Source organism: Mesocricetus auratus, unplaced genomic scaffold (assembly GCF_017639785.1).
Source record: "Mesocricetus auratus isolate SY011 unplaced genomic scaffold, BCM_Maur_2.0 Super-Scaffold_100691, whole genome shotgun sequence".
NCBI lineage: Eukaryota > Metazoa > Chordata > Mammalia > Rodentia > Cricetidae > Mesocricetus > Mesocricetus auratus.
The window spans coordinates 48,221,785-48,246,951 of record NW_024429267.1 but is presented as its reverse complement, the minus strand read 5'-3'; the positions used below and the strand labels follow the sequence as shown (position 1 = coordinate 48,246,951).

General features: G+C 55.3%; 1 protein-coding gene across 7 annotated transcripts; it reads right to left on the bottom strand.

The window, feature by feature from the left end:
• Positions 1-229: 229 nt before the first annotated feature.
• On the bottom strand, positions 230-19,704 carry Als2cl (ALS2 C-terminal like). 7 transcript variants are annotated; one of them, XM_040739475.1, is made up of 27 exons: positions 19,377-19,525; positions 18,718-18,772; positions 15,475-15,603; positions 14,695-14,893; positions 14,332-14,397; positions 13,917-14,082; positions 13,348-13,479; positions 11,820-11,939; positions 11,602-11,660; positions 11,417-11,483; positions 10,852-11,048; positions 10,430-10,495; positions 9,897-9,995; positions 9,637-9,798; positions 9,189-9,300; positions 8,334-8,411; positions 7,579-7,709; positions 6,339-6,512; positions 6,128-6,224; positions 5,784-5,941; positions 5,330-5,395; positions 4,777-4,950; positions 3,501-3,543; positions 2,712-2,773; positions 2,471-2,620; positions 2,140-2,236; positions 230-1,838 (listed from the first exon to the last, which is right to left on the bottom strand). In XM_040739475.1, the coding sequence occupies exons 3-27, from the start codon at positions 15,575-15,577 to the stop codon at positions 1,758-1,760; spliced, it is 2,859 nt and encodes a 952-aa protein (XP_040595409.1). In that variant the 5' UTR covers positions 15,578-15,603; positions 18,718-18,772; positions 19,377-19,525; the 3' UTR covers positions 230-1,757. The 7 variants fall into 7 exon arrangements, with proteins under 7 accessions (XP_040595409.1, XP_040595406.1, XP_040595407.1 ...); XM_040739472.1 differs by lacking the exon at positions 18,718-18,772 and adding an exon at positions 17,039-17,343 and having other exon boundaries at positions 19,377-19,519; XM_040739473.1 differs by lacking the exon at positions 18,718-18,772 and adding an exon at positions 17,039-17,343 and having other exon boundaries at positions 15,475-15,600; positions 19,377-19,519.
• Between the last annotated feature and the right edge of the window lie 5,463 nt (positions 19,705-25,167).

Sequence of the window (25,167 nt, the reverse complement as noted above, 5' to 3'; positions counted from 1 at the left end):
TGACCCGCCTTCTGTTCCCAGCACCCCGTGGGCTCAGAGGTACGCTCCTGCAGCAACAGACATGGGGAGGCAGAGAAAGGAAAACCCTTTTGGCTTGCCGGTGAGCCTGTCTAGGTGGATCAGTGAGTCCTGTGCTCAAGGTGAGGCTCTATCTCAAAAGATAAGGTAGAGAATAACCAGGGAATTATATTAACTCTCACCTTTATATACACACGCAGACACACACACATGAAGATGAAGTGGATTTATTAAAAATGCCGAATAAATAAGTAGACTGTAACTGTGGCCATCCCCCAGAGAAGTGGCTGGGGAAAAAACGAAAACAATCCATTATGGGGCAGGAGGGGAAAGGAAGAAGGCAAGGCTTGGATGTAAGAGACGTTAACCACATCCGGTCTCATCCCATTCTTCCCTCAGGACCCTGGGACTACTTTCTAGGGAGATGCGAAGTGAGGTGGAGTGAGGGGGTATGACATCTGGCCTGCAGATTCCCTTATGGCAGTAGGGGCACTGATGACAGCCACTCCTAAGACTGTCCTCTTACATGGCTCACATGTCAAAAAAAAACGGGAGCTGTTCTAGTCTGGAGAGTTTACAACTATAAAAGAGCCCACCTGGGAGAGGCTATCACTGAGACGGCCCTCCAGCCTCCAGAAGCACCAAATGTGGGTGGCTGGCTGGCACCCCTTTGTACTGTCAATTTTCTTCCTGCAACCCCCTTCACATGTTGGTTTTGTCCCAAGGGTTTGTTATAGCCCTGGCTGCTCCTGGAACCTACCAGGACATTATGGAAACCCTGTGGACCCACAAGAACCAGAGGCCCAAGTTCAGTTAGTGTTGGCAACAGGGGAGTAGGTGGCAGGGTTTTGTCACAGCTGAACTGTGTTACAGGCACTTAGGACTGTCACTGAGAGAGAGGCCTCCATCAGTTTGACCCTCCCAAGGATGTTCCTGGGGACCAAGTTACTGGCAGAACTCAAGCCCCAGGCTCCATGCTGAAATATTTGGTGGATCCAGCCAGAGAAAGCCTCTTTGCTTGCTCTGGGGACATCTTTGCTTGCTCTGGGGACAGCAGGGTAGGAGAATAGTAGGCTCTCTTCACAGTGCTCCACACTTTCCAAGAGGTTCTGAAGGCGGTTGTCCCTGAGGCTCCCAGGGGTCTCAGCCCTGACTTTGGGTGTGTACCTTAGCCCTTCCTGAGAGGCCAGCTCAAGCCTGAAGCTCAGCTGAGGAGGAGACAGGTCCCCAGGCAGATGATCATGGGAAAAGGAACGGAACAAACCGAGCCTTCTGCAGTTTGGGGCTTTCTGGTCAGGAGCCGAGAAATAGAAATGGGATGAACAGTGAGAATTTCCGTATCAGTCCAAAGGAAACTGAATGAAGCCAGATCTTGGGGAGGGCTGCAGAGCCCAGTGAACTGGACTGGAAGAGTGTTGGAAATCATGGCAGGCAGCCAAGAGAGTTCTGGCCACTGAGTAAGGGCTGAGGCGGAGTGAAGCTAGGGCTCCTCACCCAAGACGGTGCTACTTCCGGGGCAAAGGTCGTCAGAGCCCACACCGGAGGCCAAAGGAGAGTTATCGGCTGTGGGGTCACTCTGCAGCAGCTGGGCATGTCCCTCTAGGAAGCAAGACACCATCTTCTTTGGGGACTACCTCCACAGCCGGCCCTGACCCAGGCGTCGGGGAGCAGGTGCGCAGTGCTTGCCCCACAAGGCAGCCTCGTGGCCCCAGCTTTGCCCTTGGTCCAGAGCGGCCGTGTCACCAGAGCTCCCTCGAGTTCCAGTGGCCAGGCAGGCGGTGCAGCCGCACGTCTTCCTTCTGGATGTGCTCATAACAGGACTGAGGAGAGAGATGAGCGGGGCTGGGACCTGCTGGCAACTGTGTGCGTGGCCCCCCGAAAGCCACCGCACCCGCCTCCCCATGTGCACCCCGCTCCAGTCAGGACTAGCTGTCAGCCACACTCTGCAGAGGCCTTCCGTCTGCACACTGCTCGGAAGGGCTGCGAGGCTCATCTGCCCTGGGAACAGCACCGGGGATCCTTCCCATGGAGACGAGCAAGGCGGGGACTTGAGCTCTTTCTACCATGGTACCTGGGGCAGGGAGTGATTTCCACGGGCTCACAGCCCAGGTCCCTCCTCACCTCCAAAGCTGTGAGCAGGAAGTCATGGAGGCCACCTGTGTGGGTGGGGTCCATCATGTCACGGATCAGGTGGATCTCAGCTCCCAGATGCTGAATTCTAGAAAGTACCATGACAATAAAGGAGAGAAAAAGAGGGAAGTCATAGACAGATACCCCACAGCTCGGGGGGAGGCAGCCCTGGCCTAGAGGGCTAGACACTCCTGGAATGGCCCCAGGCACCCACAAGACTGGCTCCTTCCTAGGTCTTGGTTCCCCACCCTCCTCTGTCCTGTGTTTGGTGCAGACAGAGGAGGAAGGGGGTTTACTTCCGTCTGCGCCCGTTCCCACTCACCGAGCTCGAGACACCACGTAGATAAGCAGCGGCAGAAGGTCATCCATGGGTAGTTTGTATTCCCGGCCCAGCACCCGAGACACCGTGGTCTCGATTTCCCCATAGGTCTTCTCCAGCACTTCCAGCTTCTCCCGAGGGTCCACAGTGGTGCTGCAAGGAGGGTGTGGCTCCTGGTCAAGAGGAAGGGACTGCACTCCTGTGTCCCTACATGCCCCCTCCCCCAGCCAGGGCAGACACTCACATGATCTTCTGCAGGCACTCAGTGGCTGACAGGAAACACTTGTCCCGGACCAGAGAATATCTCTGTAAGGGTAGGTGAGCAGGGAGGTAAAACAGGGACCCAGCTGGACAGGCTCTCACCCTCAGGGCCCCTTGCCACCTGCACCTGCCCCGTCACTGACTGAGGTACATCCCTGCACTGACGGCTAAGTGACCCAAGGCTACCCCACAGCTCCACTGTGAGCTTCACTTATGCGGCTATAAAATGGGGGAACCAGGCTCCAAGAGGTTGAGAGGAAACAAGGTAGACAGGAAAAACAATCACTCTAACAGCAGGTCACTTGGTGACACATAATTCCAAAGCTGATGTCCATAGTCCCCAGACCCAAGGACTCGTTGGAACTCAGGTTTCTGAGTTGACCCTCTGCTTCTGACTCTTTGTGGAAGTGAGATGTTAGACTGTGGATGTGGCTCATGGCAGAATTTTTGGCCAGCATTGCAAAACCTGTGGAGCCCAAGAATCTGCTTCTCTAGGAGACTCCAGATAATCCTGAGACAGCGGTGGCCTCTTGTGCCCTTGACCACGGCTGTCTCAAGAGGTAGGTCTGTCGTAGCTCTATTTACACAGGAGAGTTCAGGCGCACTGCCCACGGTCACAGCCAGAAGAGAAGAGTCTTCGTGGGAGCCACTTGAGAGCAGAAAGAAGCCTGGTTTCTCTTCCCTCACCTGCCTCTCCCCAGGCAATCCTGACTCAAGAAACTCCAGGACCACGGGCCCCTCCTCCCAGGCAAACAGAATAGCACCCTCTCACCTGATTGCTGGTCAGCCAGAGGTCCTTGAGGGGCCACAGGTGCCTGAAATTGGAGAGAGGAGATGCTTGGGGGTCTGAGCTCAGAGGACACACCCTATGCCTAGCAGGAAGGCTAAAAAGGCCATGGGAAGGGAATGGGGCCACCATGGCAGCCTGCAGCCAGGAGAAGAAGCCATGGAGTCCTGGGAGAAGTGATCTTTCACTGCTGTGGGAGCACCTGAGATCCCAGCAGGGACAACCAAGCACTTGTGACCACACTGTCAGAGGGGTCACTAGGGAAGAAGCATGTATGAGAGGCAGAAGGGGTGGGGGAGGACGAGGGAGGCTCTAGACTCTAGTGACCAGAGTATGGTAAACACCTGTCTGACCTGCTCCCAGGACACGGGCAGTTTCCCATGACAACCTCTCCTCCGGTGGATCTGGAGGCAGGCCCAGTCAAGGCTGGCCAGCACCCAGGGTAGGGACACCAAGAGAGCTGCTGGAGCTAAGGAGCAGGAAATGCCAGCTGTCTCTGGCAACAGTGGAGGGACTGGGCCAGAGGCAATAAGCCTGAGGTGTCTGGTGCGGTGCTCGGGCAAAGCCAGCGGGGAGGCAAAGGTGGTTTCCTTTGTGGGTGGCTGAGCACCTTGATCTGGCTGCATCTGACTGTGTGCCCCACAGCCCTGTGCTGTGTGTCTGAATGAGCACACCTCACGGTTGTGGAATACAACGAGGCAAAGATGCTTCATTTGTTTATGCTGCAGAATGTCGCGTCTGCGACAGCAGAATATTATTTTTAACTGTGTAAAGGTGTGTTACTTTTGTTTATGCGGCATTTGTTTAACTATGTGAAGATGTGTTGCATTTGTTTCACCTTGACTGCCTGAGCTACCTGATTGGTCTAATAAAAAGCTAAACAGCCAATAGGGGAAGGAGAGGTGGGGCTGGCAGGTGGAGAGAATTATAGGAGGAGAAAATAAGGGAGAAAGAGAGGGACACGCCCAGAGCCAGAAGCCAGGCAACCACCAGCTAGACACGAGAAGCAGTGAAAGTAAGATATACAGAAGAAAGGTAAAAGCCTCTAGGCAAACGTAGATGAAGAGAAACAGGTTAAGTTATAAGAGCTAGCAAGAAACGAGCCTAAGCTAAGACGGAGCATTCATGACTAACAATAAGTCTCTATGTCATGATTTGGAATCTGGTTGGTGACCCCAAAGAAAGCCTGGTACAGCTCGCAGTTGAGCTTGGTAGGACCGTCTGCCCCTCCAGAGCTCTGGTGAGTGGGTGAGAAGCTTACTTCTGCACATCCAGGAACTCCAACAGCTTCGTGTCAGGGAACAGGCTGAGGTTGGTGATGCCCTGGCTGTACAGCCCATCCTCTCTCTCGTGAAGAAGCAGGTAGAGTGTGAAGAGCTCCGAGTAGAAGCTGGGTAAGATGAGGGGCAGCAGCAACCCGTGCACCTGCAGGTTCCTGTGGGGCCACAATGGGTGGGAGACACTGCTGCCGGGGCCACCTACACACCCACAGAACTAGAGTGTCCCGGGGTCAGCTAACTCCTGCTCTAAGTGACCTTAGGCCCATGTCTTCCATGCCTCAGTCTCGTGGTGCAAAGGAAGGAGGAGGCCTCTGGCAACTGCTTCCCCCTTTGTACAACTCAAACACAAGGCTGGAAAGGCACATTTAGAACAAAGATATCTAGTGCGTGGTGGCACAGCTCCAGGTCACGGGTCACTATGATGTACCAACAGTCAATGCACCATGCTTGGTGAATAGCACACATGCCCAGGGCGTTCCCAAGAAGCACTGCCACCCAGAGGGAGGCCCCAGATGCAAAGGTCTGATCAGGAACCTTGTCTCCACGTCCTCCTCCTCCAGGGTCTGGCCCTGGCGCTGGAAAGCAACCTTCAGCAGACCCCTGCAAGCCAATGAGAGGAGCATGACGCGGCCGCTGCCCACAGAAACAGAATTCCACCCTCCCAGTCACCAAAACGGAGAGTAGGTGGCCCCATCTCCAGAACTGGCTGCCTAGATGTGGACGGACGCCTGCAGCGTCTGAGGGTCCAAGGCTGGAGGGTCCTGGCACTCTAGCGGCCGCTGAAGCTCCTACCGTAATGCTCATAGGATCTAGGTTCTACCTGGGACAGGATACATAGACCTGGGTCACACTCAGGCTACAGTAAGGGTAGAGTTCTTATGGGGCAGGGGTGTGCCCAGGGACTAGACATGGGACCGAGCCAAGCCTTGGAAAGGGCAATCCTGGGCCAGGCCCTAGGCAGGGCTCTTCACCCTGTGCCCAGGCTCACCTGTAGGCAGCCCAAAGCTCCCGGGCATGTTGCTTCACCTCCTCCTGGGCCATCCCCTGTAGGTGTTTGTTGGCTCCTATGCCTGAATATGTGGCCTGGAAGGTCAGCATCAGGGTACGGAGTAACCTCCCCAGGGGGTGCCGGGAATTGCTCAGAGCCTAGTCCCATGGAGAGAACATGGACGCTTAGACCCAGGGTGTGCAACACAGTGAACCCAGACCAGCCTCCCAGACCAGGAACACTGAGGTCCTCTGAGGACCAGGAGCACCATGGGCCTGTCCCCTCTAGTTAGCACCATGCTGTGAGATGCAGGAGCACCCCCCCCCCCCGGCCGGGACCCTCACCTTCCTGAGGTACTGCTGCAGGGCCTGGGGCTCGCGGTGCTGCAGCAGCTCCTGCAGGATGTCTTCCATGCTGCCCGCACAGTCCTTGGGGTGGCTCCTGGGGCACCATGCACAGCGTCCCTCACCCACCCCTGAGCCAGCACCCACCCATCCCCAGAAGCTTCCCTAACCCCTCTCTGACCTGTAGGGACATCCGGAGGGCCAGGCTCACCTCTCACAGCTCAGGTACTCCTGGGACTCGCGGAGCTCCCTGGAGCTCTGCACATGGAAGCCCAAGAGGGCTTCCTGCAGTTCCCCAGGACAGCCTGAACGCACAAAGTCCTGGAAAGGTCTGTAGACTCCCTGCCAGCGGCTCTCCACAGGGAAGGCGCCCAGCCCCAGCTGTCTGTGATTGGGGAAGACAAGAGATGTGGGAGATGGAGAGGAGGCAGGAAGCCCCTGGCGCCCAGCCTGGGAGTGAGGCCGGATGGAGACGAGTTGACCTCCAAGGCAAGTGGAGGAGACAGTGAGGCTGAGCGCATGAGCACCTGTTCTGAGGTGAGGGAGCAGGGTGCATAGCTCTGCAAAGGGCCTGGAGAGCCAGGACCCAAATCCAGACAGCTGGCCTTGGATCAAGACGGACCAGGGCTTGGAAGTCCAGGTTTCCCTGCCCTGCCCTCTCCCACAGCCACCCTGCGGTGGATCCTGTCTCGTCAACAGGCTGAGTGAGGACAACTATAAGTCTCACAAAGGGAGCCCTATGGTGCTGCCACCTCACAGGTGACCCTCACCCGCACCTGCCAGGCTGCGGCAGACCTCTCCAGGGCCGCTGTCCTCTCCTAGCTCCTGCTATCACAGAGGAGCAGCATGCAGGGACAACAGGTTGACGAGTCTGCTGTATCCCCTCCCTGCCTCTGAAATTCTTATGGGATCATTTTCCATTATTCTTCCCTCAACACACCCAGATTCTCAACAAATATGGCAAGAGTTTTTCCACCTGAACTATGAGTTTTCAAAGGGAGTTCTACTTTCACAGGAAAATAGTCTGTCTCACAAACTACCGCTTTGGGAGAGCGAGTCTACATACCAAGTTTCCTTCCTCCTTCATTTTGTGTGCAGGGGAAGTCAGAGCCAGTAAGGTACACTATGACTATATCTAGATAACGATGTATCTACTCCTTTTAGGATAGACTCACAATTTTATTTTCTATTCTTTTTTTGTGTATTTGACTTGGAAACTATCTTGTATCCTTTCTAGAAAGAAGAAAAGCTAAAACCAGGGTCAAAGTAAGACGTAGAAATCCTTTTTTTTCTCCCAGTTTATGTATGGCAGTACATCCACTTTAGCCCTAGACTTCAAGAGCCTCCGACTGGAAGCCCTGGGGCTCTGGAGCTCTGTGGCAAAAAGCCCCCACCGAGCCCTGAGGCCTTGGGTGAGGAGAGACACGGGACCAAACAGGTTGGGCTCTCACCTCTTGCGCGTACTGGCTGGGTTGGGAGGGGTGGCGGCTGTGTCCAGCACTCCCTGTGTGTACAGTCCTTTATGTGTCCCACTGCTGAAAGAACCATCCAAGGTGAAGCCACTGGGGAAGGTGACCTTGCCCTGGGAGCAGAAAAGGACAGGTATGTCTGAGTGCCCGGCCAGCTGCCCGGCCAAGTGTGTCAATGTTGGGCCTCCTTGGGTGGGTCAGTAGGAAACGTCTGAGCATGTGTTCTACCTGTCCATTTAAGGTGCTGGAACATTCTAGAAGCCTTACCCAACCTCTGCTGTGAGGCTGGGTAGCTTGGCCCAGGGATCTAGATGAGCAATTTCTGGCTGTGTGGAGTTGATCCACTCATGGTGCACGAGACCCACCTATCCCTTTGCATCCAAAACTATCCCCAAGTTTCCAAAGGCCTCAGCATGGACACAACTGCCTTTTGCTACGTCAGCTTAGGCAGGAAGAAAGAACGAACAGTGACCACAGGGACAGTGGCCCAAGGCTCGGGTGGTGATGGCTGCCTAATGGTGAAGCACAGACACAGTCGTCTGTGCCCTGTGGGCATGAGGCACATGCTGCAGTCCCTTGTCACCTTGCTTTGTTAGTCAATGTTGCATGCACCCTGGCAAGGACATGGAGCCCCTTGGAGACCACAGGGGCAGCAGGGGCATTCTCCAGCCGCCCATCCGTTACCGAGCCCCAGCCCCGGCTTCATGGGGGCAGGATGAGAAGCGGATGGCTCTCACCTTCCCTAGGAGTGTCAGGTCCCTGGTGAAAGTGCCCTCGTACAAAGTGTCGTCCTCACATAGCAGGATGCCTGGGCCCTTGAAAGGAAGCCAGAGAAAGGGGCGGCAGGGGGTGAGACTGGATAGAAACACAGGGTGTGTGGACACTGGCCCTCAGGGCCAAGAGCACCCAGCCCTGCACTGCCTGCCCCAGACGTGCCGAGCCCCACGGACCCCGCAGTTAACCCTCAGACGTGGCTGCTCCTCAGGAAGTGCTGGCTTCCTTTCCACTCCCTGTCCCTGCCCTGGGTCCTGAGGGCCAATCAAGTCCCCTTACTCCTACACCTGCCAGGAAACGCATGGACAAGTTCATGTTCAACTTGTTTCTGACTATGTTGTGGGCCTATTTTTGCCTTTCCTGACCTTTCTTTCTGAGGTCTCCTTCAGTTCTCTCCAGAACAAGGTGGAGTCTAAACAACCAACCCACAGAGTCATGCACAGCCGATGGCCAGAGCCCCACCCACCACACATCAAACCCTTGGCAAGCCGAGAGGCAAAGGTAGGAGCTGGAGGGCTTGGGTTTGACCTCAGTCTCAGCAGGCTCTCTGGTGTCTGTCATCAATAAACGTGTGCCGTTCATACGCTAAGGACAGCTAGGGCTAGCGCGGGGTCTATGGATGCCACCAGCTGACCAGTGACACACTGGTTCTTCCTAGCTCACAATAAGCACCTAGCCTACAATAAACGCCATCGCCCTGAGCTGAAGCTAGGGGACGCGAGGCTGGGTCTTGCCAAAGTCAGAGCAGATGGTTGGCATGGCCGAGCATTCCTTGTCATCCACCCAACGGAGTGCCCAGGGGCGGGGCCACCACTCACAACCATCTTGTCCCCTTGGAATGTTCCTTGATAGCAGGCCCCTGCCTGGGTGACCACAACCCCAGGGCCATGGCGCTGGTCAGCCTGCCACATGCCAATGTAGCGCTCACCCCTAAGGGAAGAGGAAGGGGGAGGGGACTCAAAATGGTTCCCCTGTGTCTTCTGGAAGCTCTGCTGGCAGGGGCTTCGGGGGAGACAGGCGGTGACAGGAGAAGATGAAGAACCCAAGGAGAGCAGAGGATGGCAGAGAAGGGATGCGGGGTGGGGCCCCCTAGAGGTGGCACGAAGCATAGGCGGAGGGAGGTTCCGTGGAGGCAGGCCTCCCAGGACAGAACCAAAGACTGAGGGACCCAGGCGGGGCGGGGCGGGAGTGGTGGTGGTGGGGGCACTAGAGAGAGCCCGCGGCTTCAGCCGGCTGGACTTGTGGCTTCTCTGTGCCAGCAATTACCTCTCACTGTTGTCCTCAATGCCATAGCCGCTCCTCTGGCCTCTCTCCCAGTGGCCCGTGTACCTGAAGGGTTGGGAGGCCTGTTGGGCACCGTCCAGGACACCGAATCCATGCCGAAGGCCGGCCTGAAAATAGCCCTTGTACACTTCGTCATTGCCGTACCTGGAGAAATACACCAGCGGTCGGCTCCACCTCAAGGGGGCTCGGTCCAGAGGATGCCCCTCCCCATCCCCCTCTTCTCCGGGTCAAAGGTCACTTACTCACAGACGCCATAATCACACATGCTGCCTTCCTGCCAGTGGCACTTGTAACAGTCAAACTTGTCCTCAGAGTCTTGGGGCACCAGGCAGATGCCAAAGCTGACCGTGTAGTTGGGTGGGGTCGGAAGTGAGTATCCAGGCCACTTGCCTGATCAGATGTCCCTGTCACATCCCTCCATGCCACCCAGCTGTCCTTGTCTCCAAGGAGTCCCCCAGAAAAAAAACAGAAGATCTCAGAGTCCCCTGTTCCCTTGCAAAAAATCCTCAGGCCACCCCTCCCCCACCACGGGAAGCCAGTCTCGGGCTGAGACCCACATTCCTATTCCAGTCAGGGTCCCCTTCTGTGGTGACAAGAGCTGGGCCACCTGCCCGCTCCTGCTTGAGGTTTGGGGATTGGGGCAGTCCAGGGTATGGCAGCTCCCCTGGTTGCCGCACCTGTCTCCATCTGCCCAGTCAGTCTTTTTTTTTTTTTTTTGGTTTTTTTGAGACAGGGTTTCTCTGTGGCTTTGGAGGCTCTGCCCAGTCAGTCTTACCCATTCTCCAGGCCCTGGCAGAAATCCCCCACATGGTTACGCCCATTCGGCCACTTCAGGGTTCCCCTGGAACACAGGCGAGGTCCACTGCATCAAGTCTCCAGACCCATCCCCAGACAGCTGCACCCCAGACTCGCGGCATCCCTTCCTTCCTCTACCCTGGGTTCTTCCAACTAGACTTTCTGCTCACCTAGCCCTCGCTTGAGCACTGAGACCCCTCACAGAAAGCTCCCACCACCACCAGCAGGCTCTGGAGTACTCTAGACGCCATTCATGGGGAGAGCCCTGGAAACATCTACCTTCGCCTTTCCCCTTGAACCACAGGAGGTGGCGAACTAAATGTCAAGCTTGAAAAAACTCCTGGTCGATGGAATTTCTGATAATCCGCTGGAAGCGCTAGCCCTGCGGCACAGGTGACTCACTTGCCATGGGGCTTGGCCCGGCACCAATCACCCTCATAGGTAGCCTGGTAGAGCCGGCCCTCACGGCGGAAAGTATAGGCCAAGCAGCGGCAGTCAGGGGGTACGGATGCCTCCGGGCCGGACCCCAGCACAGGGAAGTCCTTCTTGCCATGCAGGGCCTGGCACACGGCCTGAGTCACTTTCCACTGCCAGACCACCTGATGGGAACAGGAAGGCAGTGAACATGTCATTGTTGCTACAGCAATGCTCCAGAGGCCTCGTGGGGCACCTAGGTCCTTCCCCACCGCTCTGTCCCCAGGGACACTGCCTGCCCTTCTGTGGCATGGCGTCAGACCCCAGACCTGAGTAGCCCAGGGACTAGACAAGAGGCTACGCGAGAGGCTGGGAACAGGCACCTACTTAGGCCTCTACTTCAGCCTACTGGCGGGAAATTCCTCTTCCTCTACCATCCTGAAAGCGGTCCCTAGGCGTACCCCTGATGCCCTTGTAGCCCTGTAGCGCTGGTACTCTGCCCTCCCCTGGCCTCTGGCTTGATCCCGGCTGTTCATGCTTCAACCTCACTCACCTGGTCCCGGGGGTCTCTGGTGCAAAAGGAGAGCTCTTCCTCAGGCGTGAGGATTCGAAGCGCACGCCTAGGCACACGGAGGTGACCAGTGAGCCCCAGCTCCTCTAGGATTGGAAGTGGGGCTCACGTGGGAGCCTGGAGGTGTGAGCAGATTATCACAGGGCACAGGGAGGGAAGTCACTCACTTGTCTGGGCCAGGGTCTACCCACACCAACTGCAGGTCAAAAGTGTGGATATTGTGGCCCTGCAAGATGAGGAGTACAGGTTGTCCAGAGTGGACTGCCCCACCCTCTGGAGCGCCACCAGCTTCCAGCACGCGGCTCTCTCGCCCCTCCCCGTCTCCAAGCCTGTGGCCTGTTCACTTTCTAACCCGGAACCACACCTCAGGTTATCTCCTCCTAACCTGAAGCAGGACAAGGGCATCATCAAAGAGTAGCACGCGCTCAGCCCGCAGCGGGGTGACCACCACGGGGATGTCCTGGCTGTCCTGGAGGAGGCGGTGAGCGGGGGTACAAAGCACATCCTGGTGGGTTGAAGAGGGAGGCAAGGGGTTCAGGTGCCCCTGCTTGAGGATGACGACCAACCGTGCACATGCCCCCGTACCCTAGACACCTCCCAGAGGCCATCCCAGCAGGCCTGGGGTAGGCCCCAGCTCTCTCTGTCTCTCTCTCTCTCTGTCTCTCTCTCTCTGTCTCTCTCTCTCTGTCTCTCTCTCTGTCTCTCTCTCTCTCTCTCTCTCTCTCTCTCCCAGCAGGCCTGGGGTAGGCCCCAGCTCTCTCTGTCTCTCTCTCTCTCTGTCTCTCTCTCTCTGCTCTCTCTCTCTCTCTCTCTCTCTCTCTCTCTCTCTCTCCCTCCCAGCAGGCCTGGGGTAGGCCCCAGCTCTCTCTGTCTCTCTCTCTCTCTGTCTCTCTCTCTCTCTGTCTCTCTCTCTCTCTCTCTCTCCCTCCCAGCAGGCCTGGGGTAGGCCCCAGCTCTCTCTGTCTCTCTGTCTCTCTGTCTCTCTGTCTCTCTGTCTCTGTCTCTCTCTCTCTCTCTCTCTCTCTCTCTCTCTCTCTCTCTGTCACACACACACACACACACACACACACACACACGACGCCCCAAGATGGGGGTGGGGGTCATCCCTGGGCTAGCCCAGAAGGGCAGTATAGCTTCTCTCTCTGGGATTTTCCTTGGTGTCTCCATACTGCACCCTGTCACAGCCAGAGGGTTCCTGTTACCCTCACCCATATGCTATAACCTGTCTCCCATGGCTATTCTGGCCCTCTCTACTTACTGGTCCAAGCCTGTCATGCCTTCTGGGGACATAAGGACTCTTGTGCTAGACTGTGACAGGCATGTGTAATTGGTGGCACCAGCAGATGGCTAAGGGTGACAGGCACCGGGTTATATCAGTCTTCAGCTGCTTTGCAAGTCCACAGAAGAAGCCCAGAGGCACCGTAGTAATGAAATAGCCTTTCCTGCTGCAGGGGACTCAGCCTCTGTGGACTGAGACTGCTGAGATACTTTTCCTTAGCCAAGGGCTTCCTTACTGTTCACCAATTTACACCTTAGCCAGTTAATTTCCATATCCCCACAACATCTTAATCCAGCTTCCAAAGGACAATGCCAAATGCAAATTCTCGATAAGGAATACCCAGGGAGGTTTTCTGGGGACTTTTTTTTTCCAACCAAGTTTTGCATAGGCTTTGCACCTTTCAGAACTTTCAGGCAGGATTTACATTTGCTTAACAGAAGCTGCTGAAGACAAAAGGCAGGCCAAGGCTATGTGCCAACATTCTGGAGCCAGCTGCTGCGGGGTAGGAGTTCCCTCTATGCGGCCTTCCTTCCAGATGGGAAAACTGAGGCAGGGAGCTACTCAAGACACCCAGCCCAGCCTCACACCCAGTGTAGAACCCTCTTCCTTGAGTGTCCCAAAGCCCCAGACTCACCCTCACCCGGCTGGTGAGGCTGTACCACAGGGCCTGTGTGGCCACAGCTTGGTCCAAGGCCTGCCCCAGGAAGGACTGCAGGTTCCCAAACAGGGTGACTGCATGCAACACTAGCTCCTGGGCTGGGTGGCGCTGTGGAAGGACAGGGCAGGTGGGAAGGGTCTGAGGGTCTTGGAACCAGTCCCCATCCCGGTGATGGCCATGAGGGCCCCAGCCTGGCCTCACTTACGTTTCTCCCTGACTACCCTTCTAGGGGCGGGGAGGGAGCATTAAGATGCTTCCGAGATGGATTAGGGCATTTCAGTGACATCAATCGCATGGCCCTGGGTCATACGTCCTCACAGCCCAGTAGAGAACTCTGTGTGCTCTTTGAGTGTCACCTGCCCCCATCAAAGCAGAGCCATGTGTCCGAGATTCCACAGGGCAGGCTCTTGCCCCCAGGGCCCCCCCCCCAAGGCTATGCTCTCCTAGGGCCCCTCCCTACTGCTTAACCTGGCCCTCTGAGCCCTGCCTCTCCTCTCTCTCCTCCCCTTCCACATATCCATCCTTGGACTCCTCTCAGTACCAACCTTGTCGAGGGTGTCCCTGAGGCTCAAGAGGAGGAGGATGTATTTCTGCACATGCTGGGTGAGCGGCTGGCTGAGGGCTTGGCACAGTGTGGTGCCCACCGAGCCCTCAGAGCTCGCCCAGGACAGCAGCTGCTGCAGCTTCTTCCACTGGCTCCTCCAGTACTCGCTGCAGTTAGGAAGGGCCACATACTACCCTCACCCTTTCCCAGCCCACACTCACCCCTGTTCTAACCGCTCTCCCGGTTCTCAGACCCAGGACCCCAACCCTGTACCCCGTTAGTCCCCCAGCCCCACCTCAGGGGAGATAGGGACACCAACTGCAGCCACCTGCTCCTTTGGGGTGGGCTTCCTCAAATCCCCCTCACCTAGATACCCACACCCACACAGGGGGCTACCATGGCCACTCCGGGCTCACCTCCTCCTCTTGGAGACCTTCTGGAAGGCCTGCACCACCACACAGTCAGTATACGACTTGATGTACCTATGGACAACCCAGGATCACCTTGAAAGCCCAGCTCCTAGCACGCCCAGCTCCCACCCTTGGGTCCCAGGTATCACCCACTGCGCAGCCAGAACCCTGTGGCCCAGGCAATTCCGTGACCCCTCAAGCCCTAACTCGGCAGTTGTATCTTACAGACCTGATCCAGGTCTGAGCCTCTGAGCCTGCGGCCATGCCAACACCCAAGCCCATCGGAACCCCACTCCAGCTGCCCCTTAGGGCCAAGTGACGGAGGTGGCACTTTGGCCAAGCGACAGGCTGCCCCAGGGAGGGTCTTACTCCATGTGGGCCTGCAGGACATGGTCAGCACTGTTCAGTAACAGCAGGGTCTCCAGACCCACAGAGGGCGGGTGGTGTAGCCTCTGTCGCAGCGAATGCAGGCTCTGCTCCGTCACCTCCCATAACCGTTGGGAACTTTCATGCAGCTGCTGCAGAAGCCCAAGGCACTCTCGGCCACAGGGGTCTGAGGGTTCCGGGTCTGTGAAGAGCACGGCTACCTTGAGCTGGGGTGCTCAGGACAGTGCTAGCACCCCTAGATCCTGGGGTGGGGGTACAGAGCATACAGGGTAAAGGGCTGAACCCTTGCATACGCAGGGTTGTGTGTACGCCTCCTATTTAACAGGACAACTGTAATCATCTCGGAGGCACCAAGTCTCCTAGCTCCCCTGAGTCTCCACCTCTTCTCTCCAGACCCAGATGCAAAATGTGACCCCAGCCACCTTATAGATGTACAGTGAGAGGAAGGCACGTGACAAGGGAACACCAAACTCCCCAGGTGAAAGCCTTATACGTTCTGCCTTCTAGTCTAGCCGTCCCTGAGTGGGAACGGAAGCCAGGCAAGCGGTATATCCAGACCTGCGGTCCTCAGAGGCCATCTGGGAAGGAAACCTCTGGTTCCCTGTGGTCAAGGCCTCAGCTCCATCAAGAGATGGCAGTATCAAGTGCCACCACTCCCCCTTGAGGCTGAGAAAGCTGCCTCAGAATGTCTCACAAGGCAGAACTCTAATCCCAGGAGCCACCCCTGTGTCCCCTCCCTTCCCCACCGAGGGCCGGACTCACCAGCTGAGAGCAGGGGCTGGAGAATGAGACTGTTGGTGCGGGCAAGGGTGGCTGAGAAGACCTCCTCCAGTCGAAGCAAGTCTGCCTCCTCAGAGCTACACATAGCCAGGGTGTGAGACACAAGGCCTACTGGACAGGAAGGACACAGGTCATAGCCAGAGAACATGACAGGGTCACCAATATCATTCCCAGTTCTCAGAAGCAAGTCCCATAACCATCCACATCAGACTCTCACTGGGCCCAGCTTCTCTCAAAGAGATCTATTCTGGCCCCCGACCTCTGCCCTGCTCTCTGATGGGGCCCTGGAATGGGAGAGTTGGAAACTACCAAGGGGTGTATCCCTTTCCACCCAAGAGTACGATGTCCTCCTGTATATATGTTTCTCTTATTGGCTGATGAATAAAACACTGATTGGCCAGTAGCCGGGAAGGAAGTACAGGCAGGGCTACCAGAGGAGGAGAATGCTGGGTAGGAAGGCAGAGAAAGGCCGAGAAGAGGTGCCATGTAGCCAAGAAGGAGTAACAGGTTCAGGCACTTCTCAGGTAAGATAAGATCTTGAGAAATACTTAGATTGATAGAAGTGGGTTAATAATTAAGAGAGTCAGCCAGTAAGAAGACCTAGCCATCGGCCAACGGTTCTATAATCAATATAGCGTTTATTTGGGATGAGTTGGCTGCTGGACCAGGCAGAACAGAAGCCTCCACCTACACTCCACACCCTGCTGTGGATCCATGCACCCAAGGAGACGACCACCTAGTTATTCTTTGCCCTGGCAACTTTTCCAGTGAAAGTCCCCACTCAGGGACTATGCAGTCATTGGGGAAAGGGACATGCATGCTATTGGAAGAGTTCAACAATATCATGATGGCCAGGCTCAGGTTCCTTGTCACTAGATAGAGCTGAGTAAGCCAGGAAAGACTTGATACAAGAGCCTCTGGAGGCGGCCTGCTGAAGCCACAAAGGAGAGACAAGGATGAACAGCAGAGCGTGTGGGGACAATCCGTAGACCCAGCACTGGGGAGGTGGAGGCAGCAGGAGTTTGCTGGGAATTTGAGGGCAGCCTGGGACCTTGTCAGAAAGAAGGAAAGAGAAGGAGAGTGATGGGGGACGTCCTTCTGTATATATGTTTCTCTTATTGGTTGATGAATCAAACACTGATTGTCCAATAGCCAGGCAGAAAGCATAGGTGGGGTTACCAGACCAGGAGAAGGCCAGGGATAGACAGGCAGAGAGGGAGGCTGCAAAGAGACACGATGCTGCCCAATGAGTAACCTGCTGGATTACAGGTAAGCCACAGCCTGTGGCAATACATAGATTAATAGAAATGGGTTAATAATTCAGACAGAGCTAGCCAGTAAGAAGCCCTGGCCATGGGCCAACAGTTTTATAATTAATATAGCATCTGTGTGTTTATTTGGGGTGAATCATCTGAGGGATTGGGTTGGAAAGAAACAGCTACAGGAGGGAGGGAGAGGAGGAGGGGGAAGAAGGTGATAGCATAGTAGGGAGAAATAAAAGCAAAGACTCATGGGAGTGCTGGCCCAGCCTGTGAGGATGGCCCACCTTCCTTGGCCAGCAGACAAGCTTGAATTGGCCTCAGTCAACCTTGAAGATCACGGAGGGCTTCAGAACAAGATAACAGCAGATCAAACATCAGACTCAGCAAGACAAACCCGATGACAGGTGACAGATGGGGCCAGGCAAGGAGAAAGTTCAGACTCTGTATGTCTGCATCCTCGAACAAGACTGAGCCTGCCGGACGGGTCCCTCTCAGGAGCAGGGTCACTGGGGTAGGCGGACAGGCAGCTGGGGCCTTGAAGAGCCCTGCCCTAAGCGAGGGATCTTCTAAGCAGGCAGCCATGCAGCACCTGACACAAGGCAAGGGTGATGAGGATACACGCTTGCACCACCTCCACAGCGGGGCTCTCTGAGCCCTGCTCAGGCAAAGCCTCTCCCAGCAGCCCTTGCTGACCTCACTTGGCAAGGGTGGTCATCTGTGCCAACTGCCTGGCCTGAGAAGACTTTGGGACTCCACCTGAGGGTGGAGTTCAAGTGTCCTCACTCTGCCTAGTCCTTACGCTCAGAATCAATGAGATTAGCCTACCTGGGTAAGGCAAGAGACGGCATCAAGACAGCGGAGGATGGGCAGGTGACATTAGGCAGACCCCAGAAAATGGGAAGAGGGATCAGTCTTCCTGAATCTACCCCAAAGACGCTACAGGAACATCACAGGTCTCTGGCAGAACCCAGGACTCTGAGAGAATTGGCTCCAGAAGAGAGGAGGGCGGGAACTTCAGGACTCTGGCCCTGGTTCTGGGCCCAGGCATTCCTGCCCTTCCTTTCCTGCTGTGTGGGGAGGGTGAGGCTGTGGGGAGGAGAGCCAGGAAAAGGAAACTGATGGACACCCAGCTGCAGCCATCTCTGCTGGCCGATAAAGCAGTGCCCTGCACACATGTGGAGGGCAGGGAGGTCAGGTTCAGGGGGATTACAGCGTGTCACATGGCCTGGACCTCCCTGGCCCTCAACCATGCTTCCAGAAGTTGTCAGAACAGAAGGTCTATCGCTGCAACCTTGAACTACCCTGGAATCGAGCCCACACCTCACCTGCTCTCCCCAAGTGAGGCATCTCAGCCTGTTATGTCACCTCTTGTCCCCATCCCTGAGCCTCTCTGAAATGGAGATCTAGCCAGATCAGAACACTTCAAACTACTGTGGTCACCCCCCAAAAGAACAAATTGTAGAGAGAAACTTCTTTTGGCACAGAACCAGTTCTTAAGCTCCGCCTCCCCAAACGCCCCAAAGCACAAACTGGTCCTGGGAAGATCCTACAGACACCGGCTAGTAGCCACTACCCTACAGTGCTTTACAGGTCTGCAGCCCCAGGAGGATTTGCACCCCAGGAAATCTCATCACCCCGAGAAAAGGGGGCCCGGGAAGACTGCACCTGAGACTGGGTGTCTGAGGAGGGAGTCTCCGGTGTTTGAGACTGCTGTGAGGGATAACAGAAGGCTAGGTACCACCCTCCCGCTAACCCTGGGCCCACCACCCATCCCATCCCCCTCTGGCCAACTCTGGGGTCCTTAGTGGCAGGTTGTGCAAGGGGGGAAACTGAGGCACGGAAGGTCCAGGAGAGTCTAGAGACACCATGTGTAGATCAAGTGCGGAGCTCAGACCCTAGCCTCTGACTCCCAGATCTAACAGGATCACCAGAACAAGTGGCCCAGAGATGCTGGGTGACTCACTGAGATGCCCAGTGCATTCCTGAGGGCCCAGCCTCCTGCCTCATGCCAGGTAGACCTGAGGAGCCAAACAAGGAAGTTGGGTCGTGCACAGGTGAGTCAGCTATTGTCCTGTGGCCATCTGAACAGTAGTCGGACCTGCTTCCTCTCCTCTACATTCCTGGCCTCTGTCCACACCAGGCTGCCCCCGCCCCCAGCAGGGTCACTGGGGCCTTCCCGGCCCTCACCCAGCCCTGGCCCTTCAGGCCCCTCCGCCGCACCCTAGCATGGCACTCACTCTGGTATTTCCTGGTCTGGACTGGAATGGACCTTATTTCTGCTGTGGACGCCTGTTCCTAGACCCTGCTGGAGGCCCATTACTCAGCCTACATGCCCAGCGGCCTGCGGATAGAGCGTCTGCCCCAGGGAAGGAAGTGCACGGAACTGTCACACCTGCCCTCCCAGCCACTGCGTCTCCGCCGGCACAAAATTCTGGCCCTAGCTGCCTCCCAGTCTCTGCAGTTGTGTTTGTCCCAGCTTCTCCTTCCTCTGCCCGCCCCGCGCAGTCCCTGGAGTTGCCTAAACTACTCCGCTCCAACCTTTGGGCATTTGTCTAGCGCTCCTCCCAGGCAGGCAACAACACCTTCTCTGTCAACCCTTCCGCCCTGACCAGCCAGCGTCACCTCTTCCTGGCAGCCTCTCCCTCTGGGTGATACACCGGCACCCGGGTCCTGGCCAGGCCGTACTGCGCTGAGCTAGCGCTCCTCACTGTAGCATGGGTTTGGACCCCGCGCTGCGTTTAAACCGAAGCTGGGTGACCCTGGGACAGGGAGGAGGAAGCCAAGAACTCCGCTGAGACCGAAGATGGAGGGATCGTGACCATGGCAGCGGGAGCAGGCGAGAGACCCCACCCGCCGCGGAGCTCGTGGGCCAGCGGACCCCGCCCACCGAAGCGCGCCCTTACCTGCGCCAGGCGCCGCGGTGCCGCGAGTGGCCGCGCAGCTCCGCGCCCCGCCGCCCTCCCGCTCCGCGCCCCGCCCCGGGGTGTTGCTCGCGCGGGGGCGCCTCCGAGGAGGCGGGGCGCGGCCTCGGATTGTCCCCGCGCCAACAACTCTCTACCGGCGCTTCTCCCGCCACCGCCAGACTGCAGAGGTTCGCACCCTGGCTGTCATTCGCCTCTTAGGTTCCCCTCCCGGATCCGAGGTCGGCGCGCGGTGCCTGGGGCCACCGGATTTCCTTGCCCACCGACTCTGCTCGGGCTGCAGCCTGGAGACCTTGCCGACCCTTTTGGGTCACCCACCCCCACCCCCACACCCCAGCGAAGGAGTCCTTGGTATATAATCGAGTAACTTGTTGCTTAGAGCAGTCGACCATGAAGACCCCAGCCCCTAAGCTGGGCGTCCTTCGGTAGCAGCTATAGCTGTGTGTGACCTTGAAGAAGGCCCTCTGCATCCATTCCGGGTACAGCTTGAAGCTGGCCAGTTTCCTTGCCAACGCCTTCGACCTTGGAAAAAGCAGCGCAGTTCCAGACCAAACTCTTGGAAGAAGGGAGCGTGGTCGAAACCTGTAACAAAGAGGACTGCTGTCTGGCTGCCGGGCTCTATTATTTACCCTGCACCTGCAGTGGCACCTAGCCTCTAGGAGCTGATGAGCCTGGCTGAATTGTTTTTTAACCCTTCCAAGCCCGAGCACAGAGGGAAGAAGCCTGGGAAAGAGACAGCTGGGAAAGAGAGTAACCTATTCTTCCCTCCCCACCTGATCGAGACCTCTTCCTCTTCCAGCCTTTTCTCTCTTTTAAACACTTTAAAAAGGGTAAATGCATTATAGGTTTCTCTTTTGTGTGTATACGATATGTATGAATGTATGCAGATGCACATGTGTGTGCATATGTGGCAGTATTTCTTCTGATGCTGTCCTGTTTATGTTTGAGACGATCTCACATTGGCCTTGATCTGCCACATAGGCTAGATGGACTGGCCGGTGAGGACCAAGTGTGTACCACCACACCTGGCTTTTTCACATGTGTTTTGGGAATCAAATTCAGGTCCTCATGCCTGCAAGCAAGCACTAACCCAACTGAGCTAACAACTCAGCAGCCCAGGCTTTTTTTTTTTTTTTTTCTTTTTAAGAGTGGTTGCTCTATCTGCGTGTATTATAACTTTATGCCAGAAGAGGGCATCAGATCAGGATGGTTATGAGCCACCATGTGGTTGCTGGGAATTGAACTCAGGACCTCTGGAAGAGCAGGCAGTGCTCTTAACCTCTGACCCATCTCTCTAACACCCCCCCCAGCTTTGCTTTCCGTACCCTGTCCTGTGCCCCTGAGGGAGCGTCATTCCCCTGGAGGCCCGCTCTACCTCTGCCCACCTCTTTTCAGCAGGCAGGGCATGAGCTGGAAGGAATTGGTCCTGTGCCAGGTGGCTCCGAGCCGGCCCTTTCCCTCTCTGGGCATTGTTTTCCTCATCTGTGTAAGCATCTGAAGAGAGGCGAGGCTGCCTGGGCTCCTGGCAGGAAGAAAGGGAGGGTTGTCCCAGCCTCCTTAGCCAGTGTGACTTCCTGGTCAGGGACATTTGGAAGGCTACTGAGCTCTGGACTTCCCCATCCACTGAGTCATCTACCTCACAGGCAGTCACTCCCTGTTTTATTAGCTTCCAAATAAGGCAAGACCCGGCCAGCCTCTCTTCCAAATAGTCTTTGACTGGGAACCAGGTTCTGCCCTCCTGGTAGTACCCAAAGGACTGTCCTTGCCTCCTGGCATCACGGGCTCCTGCTTTGGCTCCCCACAGATAAGCACGTCATGTGCATACATCAGGTCCAGCGGTGAGACATGTGCCAGTGTGAATACTCAACTGTGTCCCCGGGCCCTCCACTGATGGAAAGATGGGCCCCTGTGCCACACAACTCCAAGGCAGCAACCCCATTCGTGAACACTTGTGTGTCCATCTGCGAGGACACAGCCTGACACAGAGACACACAGAGAGATGCTTGCAGAATGCAGTGCATGCCCCTGCATAGCAGTGTCTTGGTACGCAAGTTCAAGTTCATGTGCATACAGGTCTGTCCCAGGCTGGGCTCAGCTCTGAGCTATTTTGGGCCTGGCCTATGGCCAACAAGTTCAAGGACAGCCAGCTCCCAGAACACCCCAGCTGCTGTGTCACTGGCCCAGGCTAGCTAACTCCCACCCCCACCACAGGCTAAGTCCATGGTGGCCTGGATCCCAGCCTTGTGACTGGGTGGGTGGAGGGCTCTCCATTCACTCCCCCTCAGCTTCTCCAAAGCTAAGCCTTAAGTTCCATTGTGTCAAACTCCTGGGGAGAAATAGCCACGGGGTCTCCTGGCTACCCTGTCCACAGCTTCCAACCCAAGGCCCTGGAGGCTGGATTGGGTCCCCACAGGAAACCCATAAGATATAAAAATAGTGCAGGAGGGACAAGTAGCTGTCTGCTTGCCAGCACTTATGCCACCACACAGGAAGGGATGCTGTCTTTCAGGGAACCAGAATTCCCCCACCCCAGCCTTGATGGGCCCAGCTGAGGGGTGGGTACAGGGGCATGTTGGGGGCCTTTAAGAAGCTGCAGCAATACCAGAGAGTGGAGAGAGCCCTGAATCAGAGGCAGAGGACTGAGTTGGCGTTGCAATTTCTGAGGCCTAAGGCCGAACACAGCTCCTCCCTGGGAGTCCTTCCTCACAAGAGCAAGATGGCTGAGCTGCATCGGGCAAACGTTACACAGCCTGGCAACCCGGAGTTCAGTCTCAGGGGCCCACACAAAACTGCAGAGACAGATACTCCCCAGAACCGGCCTCTGACCTGCACGCCGTGGCACTCACCACTCACCCACACATGCACACACTAATAAAGGGCTACATGGCATGGTGGCACATTCCTTTAACCTAGCACTCTGGAGGCAGAGGCAGGTAGATCTGAGTTCGAGGCCAGCCTGGTCTACGTAGCAAGTATCAAGCCAGTCAGTGTCACATGGTGAGACTACGTCTTGGGGGGGAGAGATAGAGATAGAGAGAGAGAGAGAGAGAGAGAGAGAGAGAGAGAGAGAGAGAGGAAACAGTCAAAGCAGAGGCCAGCATTCTCATCAGAATGTAAATTTCATTTTTGTTGGAAAACTGGAAACACTAAATGTATACTGATAGGGCACTGGTCAAATGGGATATATGGCTTTGTTCTTATTCAATATACTGTATTATATAGCCTTCAACAATGACAATGAAATAAAGACTAGCATTTGGGATGGCTTGTCAGGTCCCTATTTTACAGATAAGGACTGACGGTTAGGTAACCAGCTGGAGGGCTCACGGGGTCAGTACCATTGAACTTTTTGTGGTGTTGTTTTTTGAGTCAGGTCTCATGGATCTCAGGCTAAAGCTGAACCCTGATTCTCTCTCCACCTCCCAAGGGCTAGGTTTAAGCTTTAATAACTACAGATATTGTATAAAAATAAAGGAATAAATTTATAAGAAATGTATTTTGAAGGGCTGGAGAGATGTTTCAGAGGTTAAGAGCACTTAACTGCTCTTCCAGAGGTCCTGAGTTCAATTTCCAGCAACCACATGGTGGCTCACAACCATCTGTAATAAGATCTGGTGCCCTCTTCTGGAATGCAGGCATACACGCATGCAGAACACTATAAAACACAATAAATAAATCTTTAAAAATTATTTTAAAAAGAAATGTACTTTGAAAGCTTAATTATTTAAATTCTCTTATGTTAACTATGTTTTGTGAATTTTGACTAAGAGCCGTTTTGCCAACTTGACAGGGGAAAAAAGTTTAAATAAATAAGCTTTCAAATGCTATTTCTTTTGTCTTTCTGTGTAGCTCAGGTTGATCCACAACTCACCAGGTTGGCCTCAAACTTGTAGCAATCCTGTCCCTGGCTCTTGAGTGCTGGGGTTATAGGCATGAGGCACTTCAGTCATCAGATAATATTTCTTATAAATTCATAAGTTTATAATTCTTTGGTTATTAAAGCTTAAAACGACCACACTAAGACTTTTGGGATACTCTGTTATTCTGAGTCAATTGGATTTTGAAGCCTGTGTGACAATATGTGTGTGTGTGTGTGTGTGAGAGAGAGAGAGAGAGAGAGAGAGAGAGAGAGAGAGAGAGAGAGAGAGAGAGAGAGAGAGAGAGAGAGAGAGAGAGAGAGAGAGGGGAAGAGGCATCTGGGGGCATGCATTGGATAAAAAGACTTGGATTCAAAAGCATGTGAGATTAACAGGGAGCCATCAGTTCTGTTCAAGACCCTGTCTGAGGTTATCTTGAGCTATATAGCGAAACCCTACATCAAAACGAGAGAGAGAGAGAGAGAGAGAGAGAGAGAGAGAGAGAGAGAGAGAGAGAGAGAGCCTGTGGAGATGTAGCCTGCTTTCCCTCCTTCCGTCTCTCGCTCCATTGACTTTATTTATTTTTGCAGTGCCAGTGATTGAACGCAGCACTTTGTGTGTGCCGGGCAAGCGCTCTGCCCCTGGGCTACAGTTCGGGCTTGCCCTACTTTTTGGTGGACAAACAAGACAATGAACCTTAATTTTTTAAATTAACTTACTTTATTTTATGTGTATGGATGTTTTGCCTGTATGTACACCACATGCTTGTCCAGTTCAAGAGAGCGTATCTAATCTCCAGGAACTGGAGTTACTGACGGACGTGAGCCACCACGTGAGTGCAGGGAACCATGCATGGGTCCTCTTCAAGAGCTACAAACACTAACTGCTGAGCCATCTCTCCACCTCCAAGACAAATGAACTTTGAGCCCTCCCTGGGCTGAGCAGCAAGTGGCAGTCCTGTGAGAGCCAGCCTACCTGTCCTGCTAAGGTGCCCAGCTTTCAAAGCCAACCTCCGTACCCACCTACCCCCTTCCCCCCACCAGCCCTGTGATAGCCGCTGACTGCTTGTTCCCTAGGTCGGAGCACAGAGGCAAAGAGGACCAACACATGCCACAGTCTGGCTCACCTGATCAAAGCCCAACCCTGCCTCTCTAAGCACGAGCCCTGAGGATGACTGTCCGACCTCCCCCAGCCCACCCCACCCCCCACCGCCATCAAGCCGTCAGTGTAGCTTTCTGTGGCCCTTCTGTAGCCCTTGGTGAGGTGTGAGGAAGCCGGAGGCTGAGACCTGTTGCTGATGCTCTGCTTTTAGAAGCATTCCTGAGGAGGGGGAGCGTTACCATGTTGTGCTGGTTTTGGACTTTGTCTTGCTTCTTGCTTGCTTTGGAAGAAGTGATCCCTAGATTTTGCCATCTGCTAGAACTCTCTTTAATAGCACCCCCACCCCCACCCCGGACCTGTCCTGTAGAGCCATTTCCCTGCCTGCCCTGTCACCGGCAGTCCCTGAAGGGCTGCTGGCCTTCTGCTCCACTTTGAGGCCTAGCTGAGTCCTTATCCATCAATGATACATCCGGATAGAGCCCCGTGGGACCCAGCTGTGGGGGCCTCGCTGACACTTTCCCCTCTCCCCCCCAT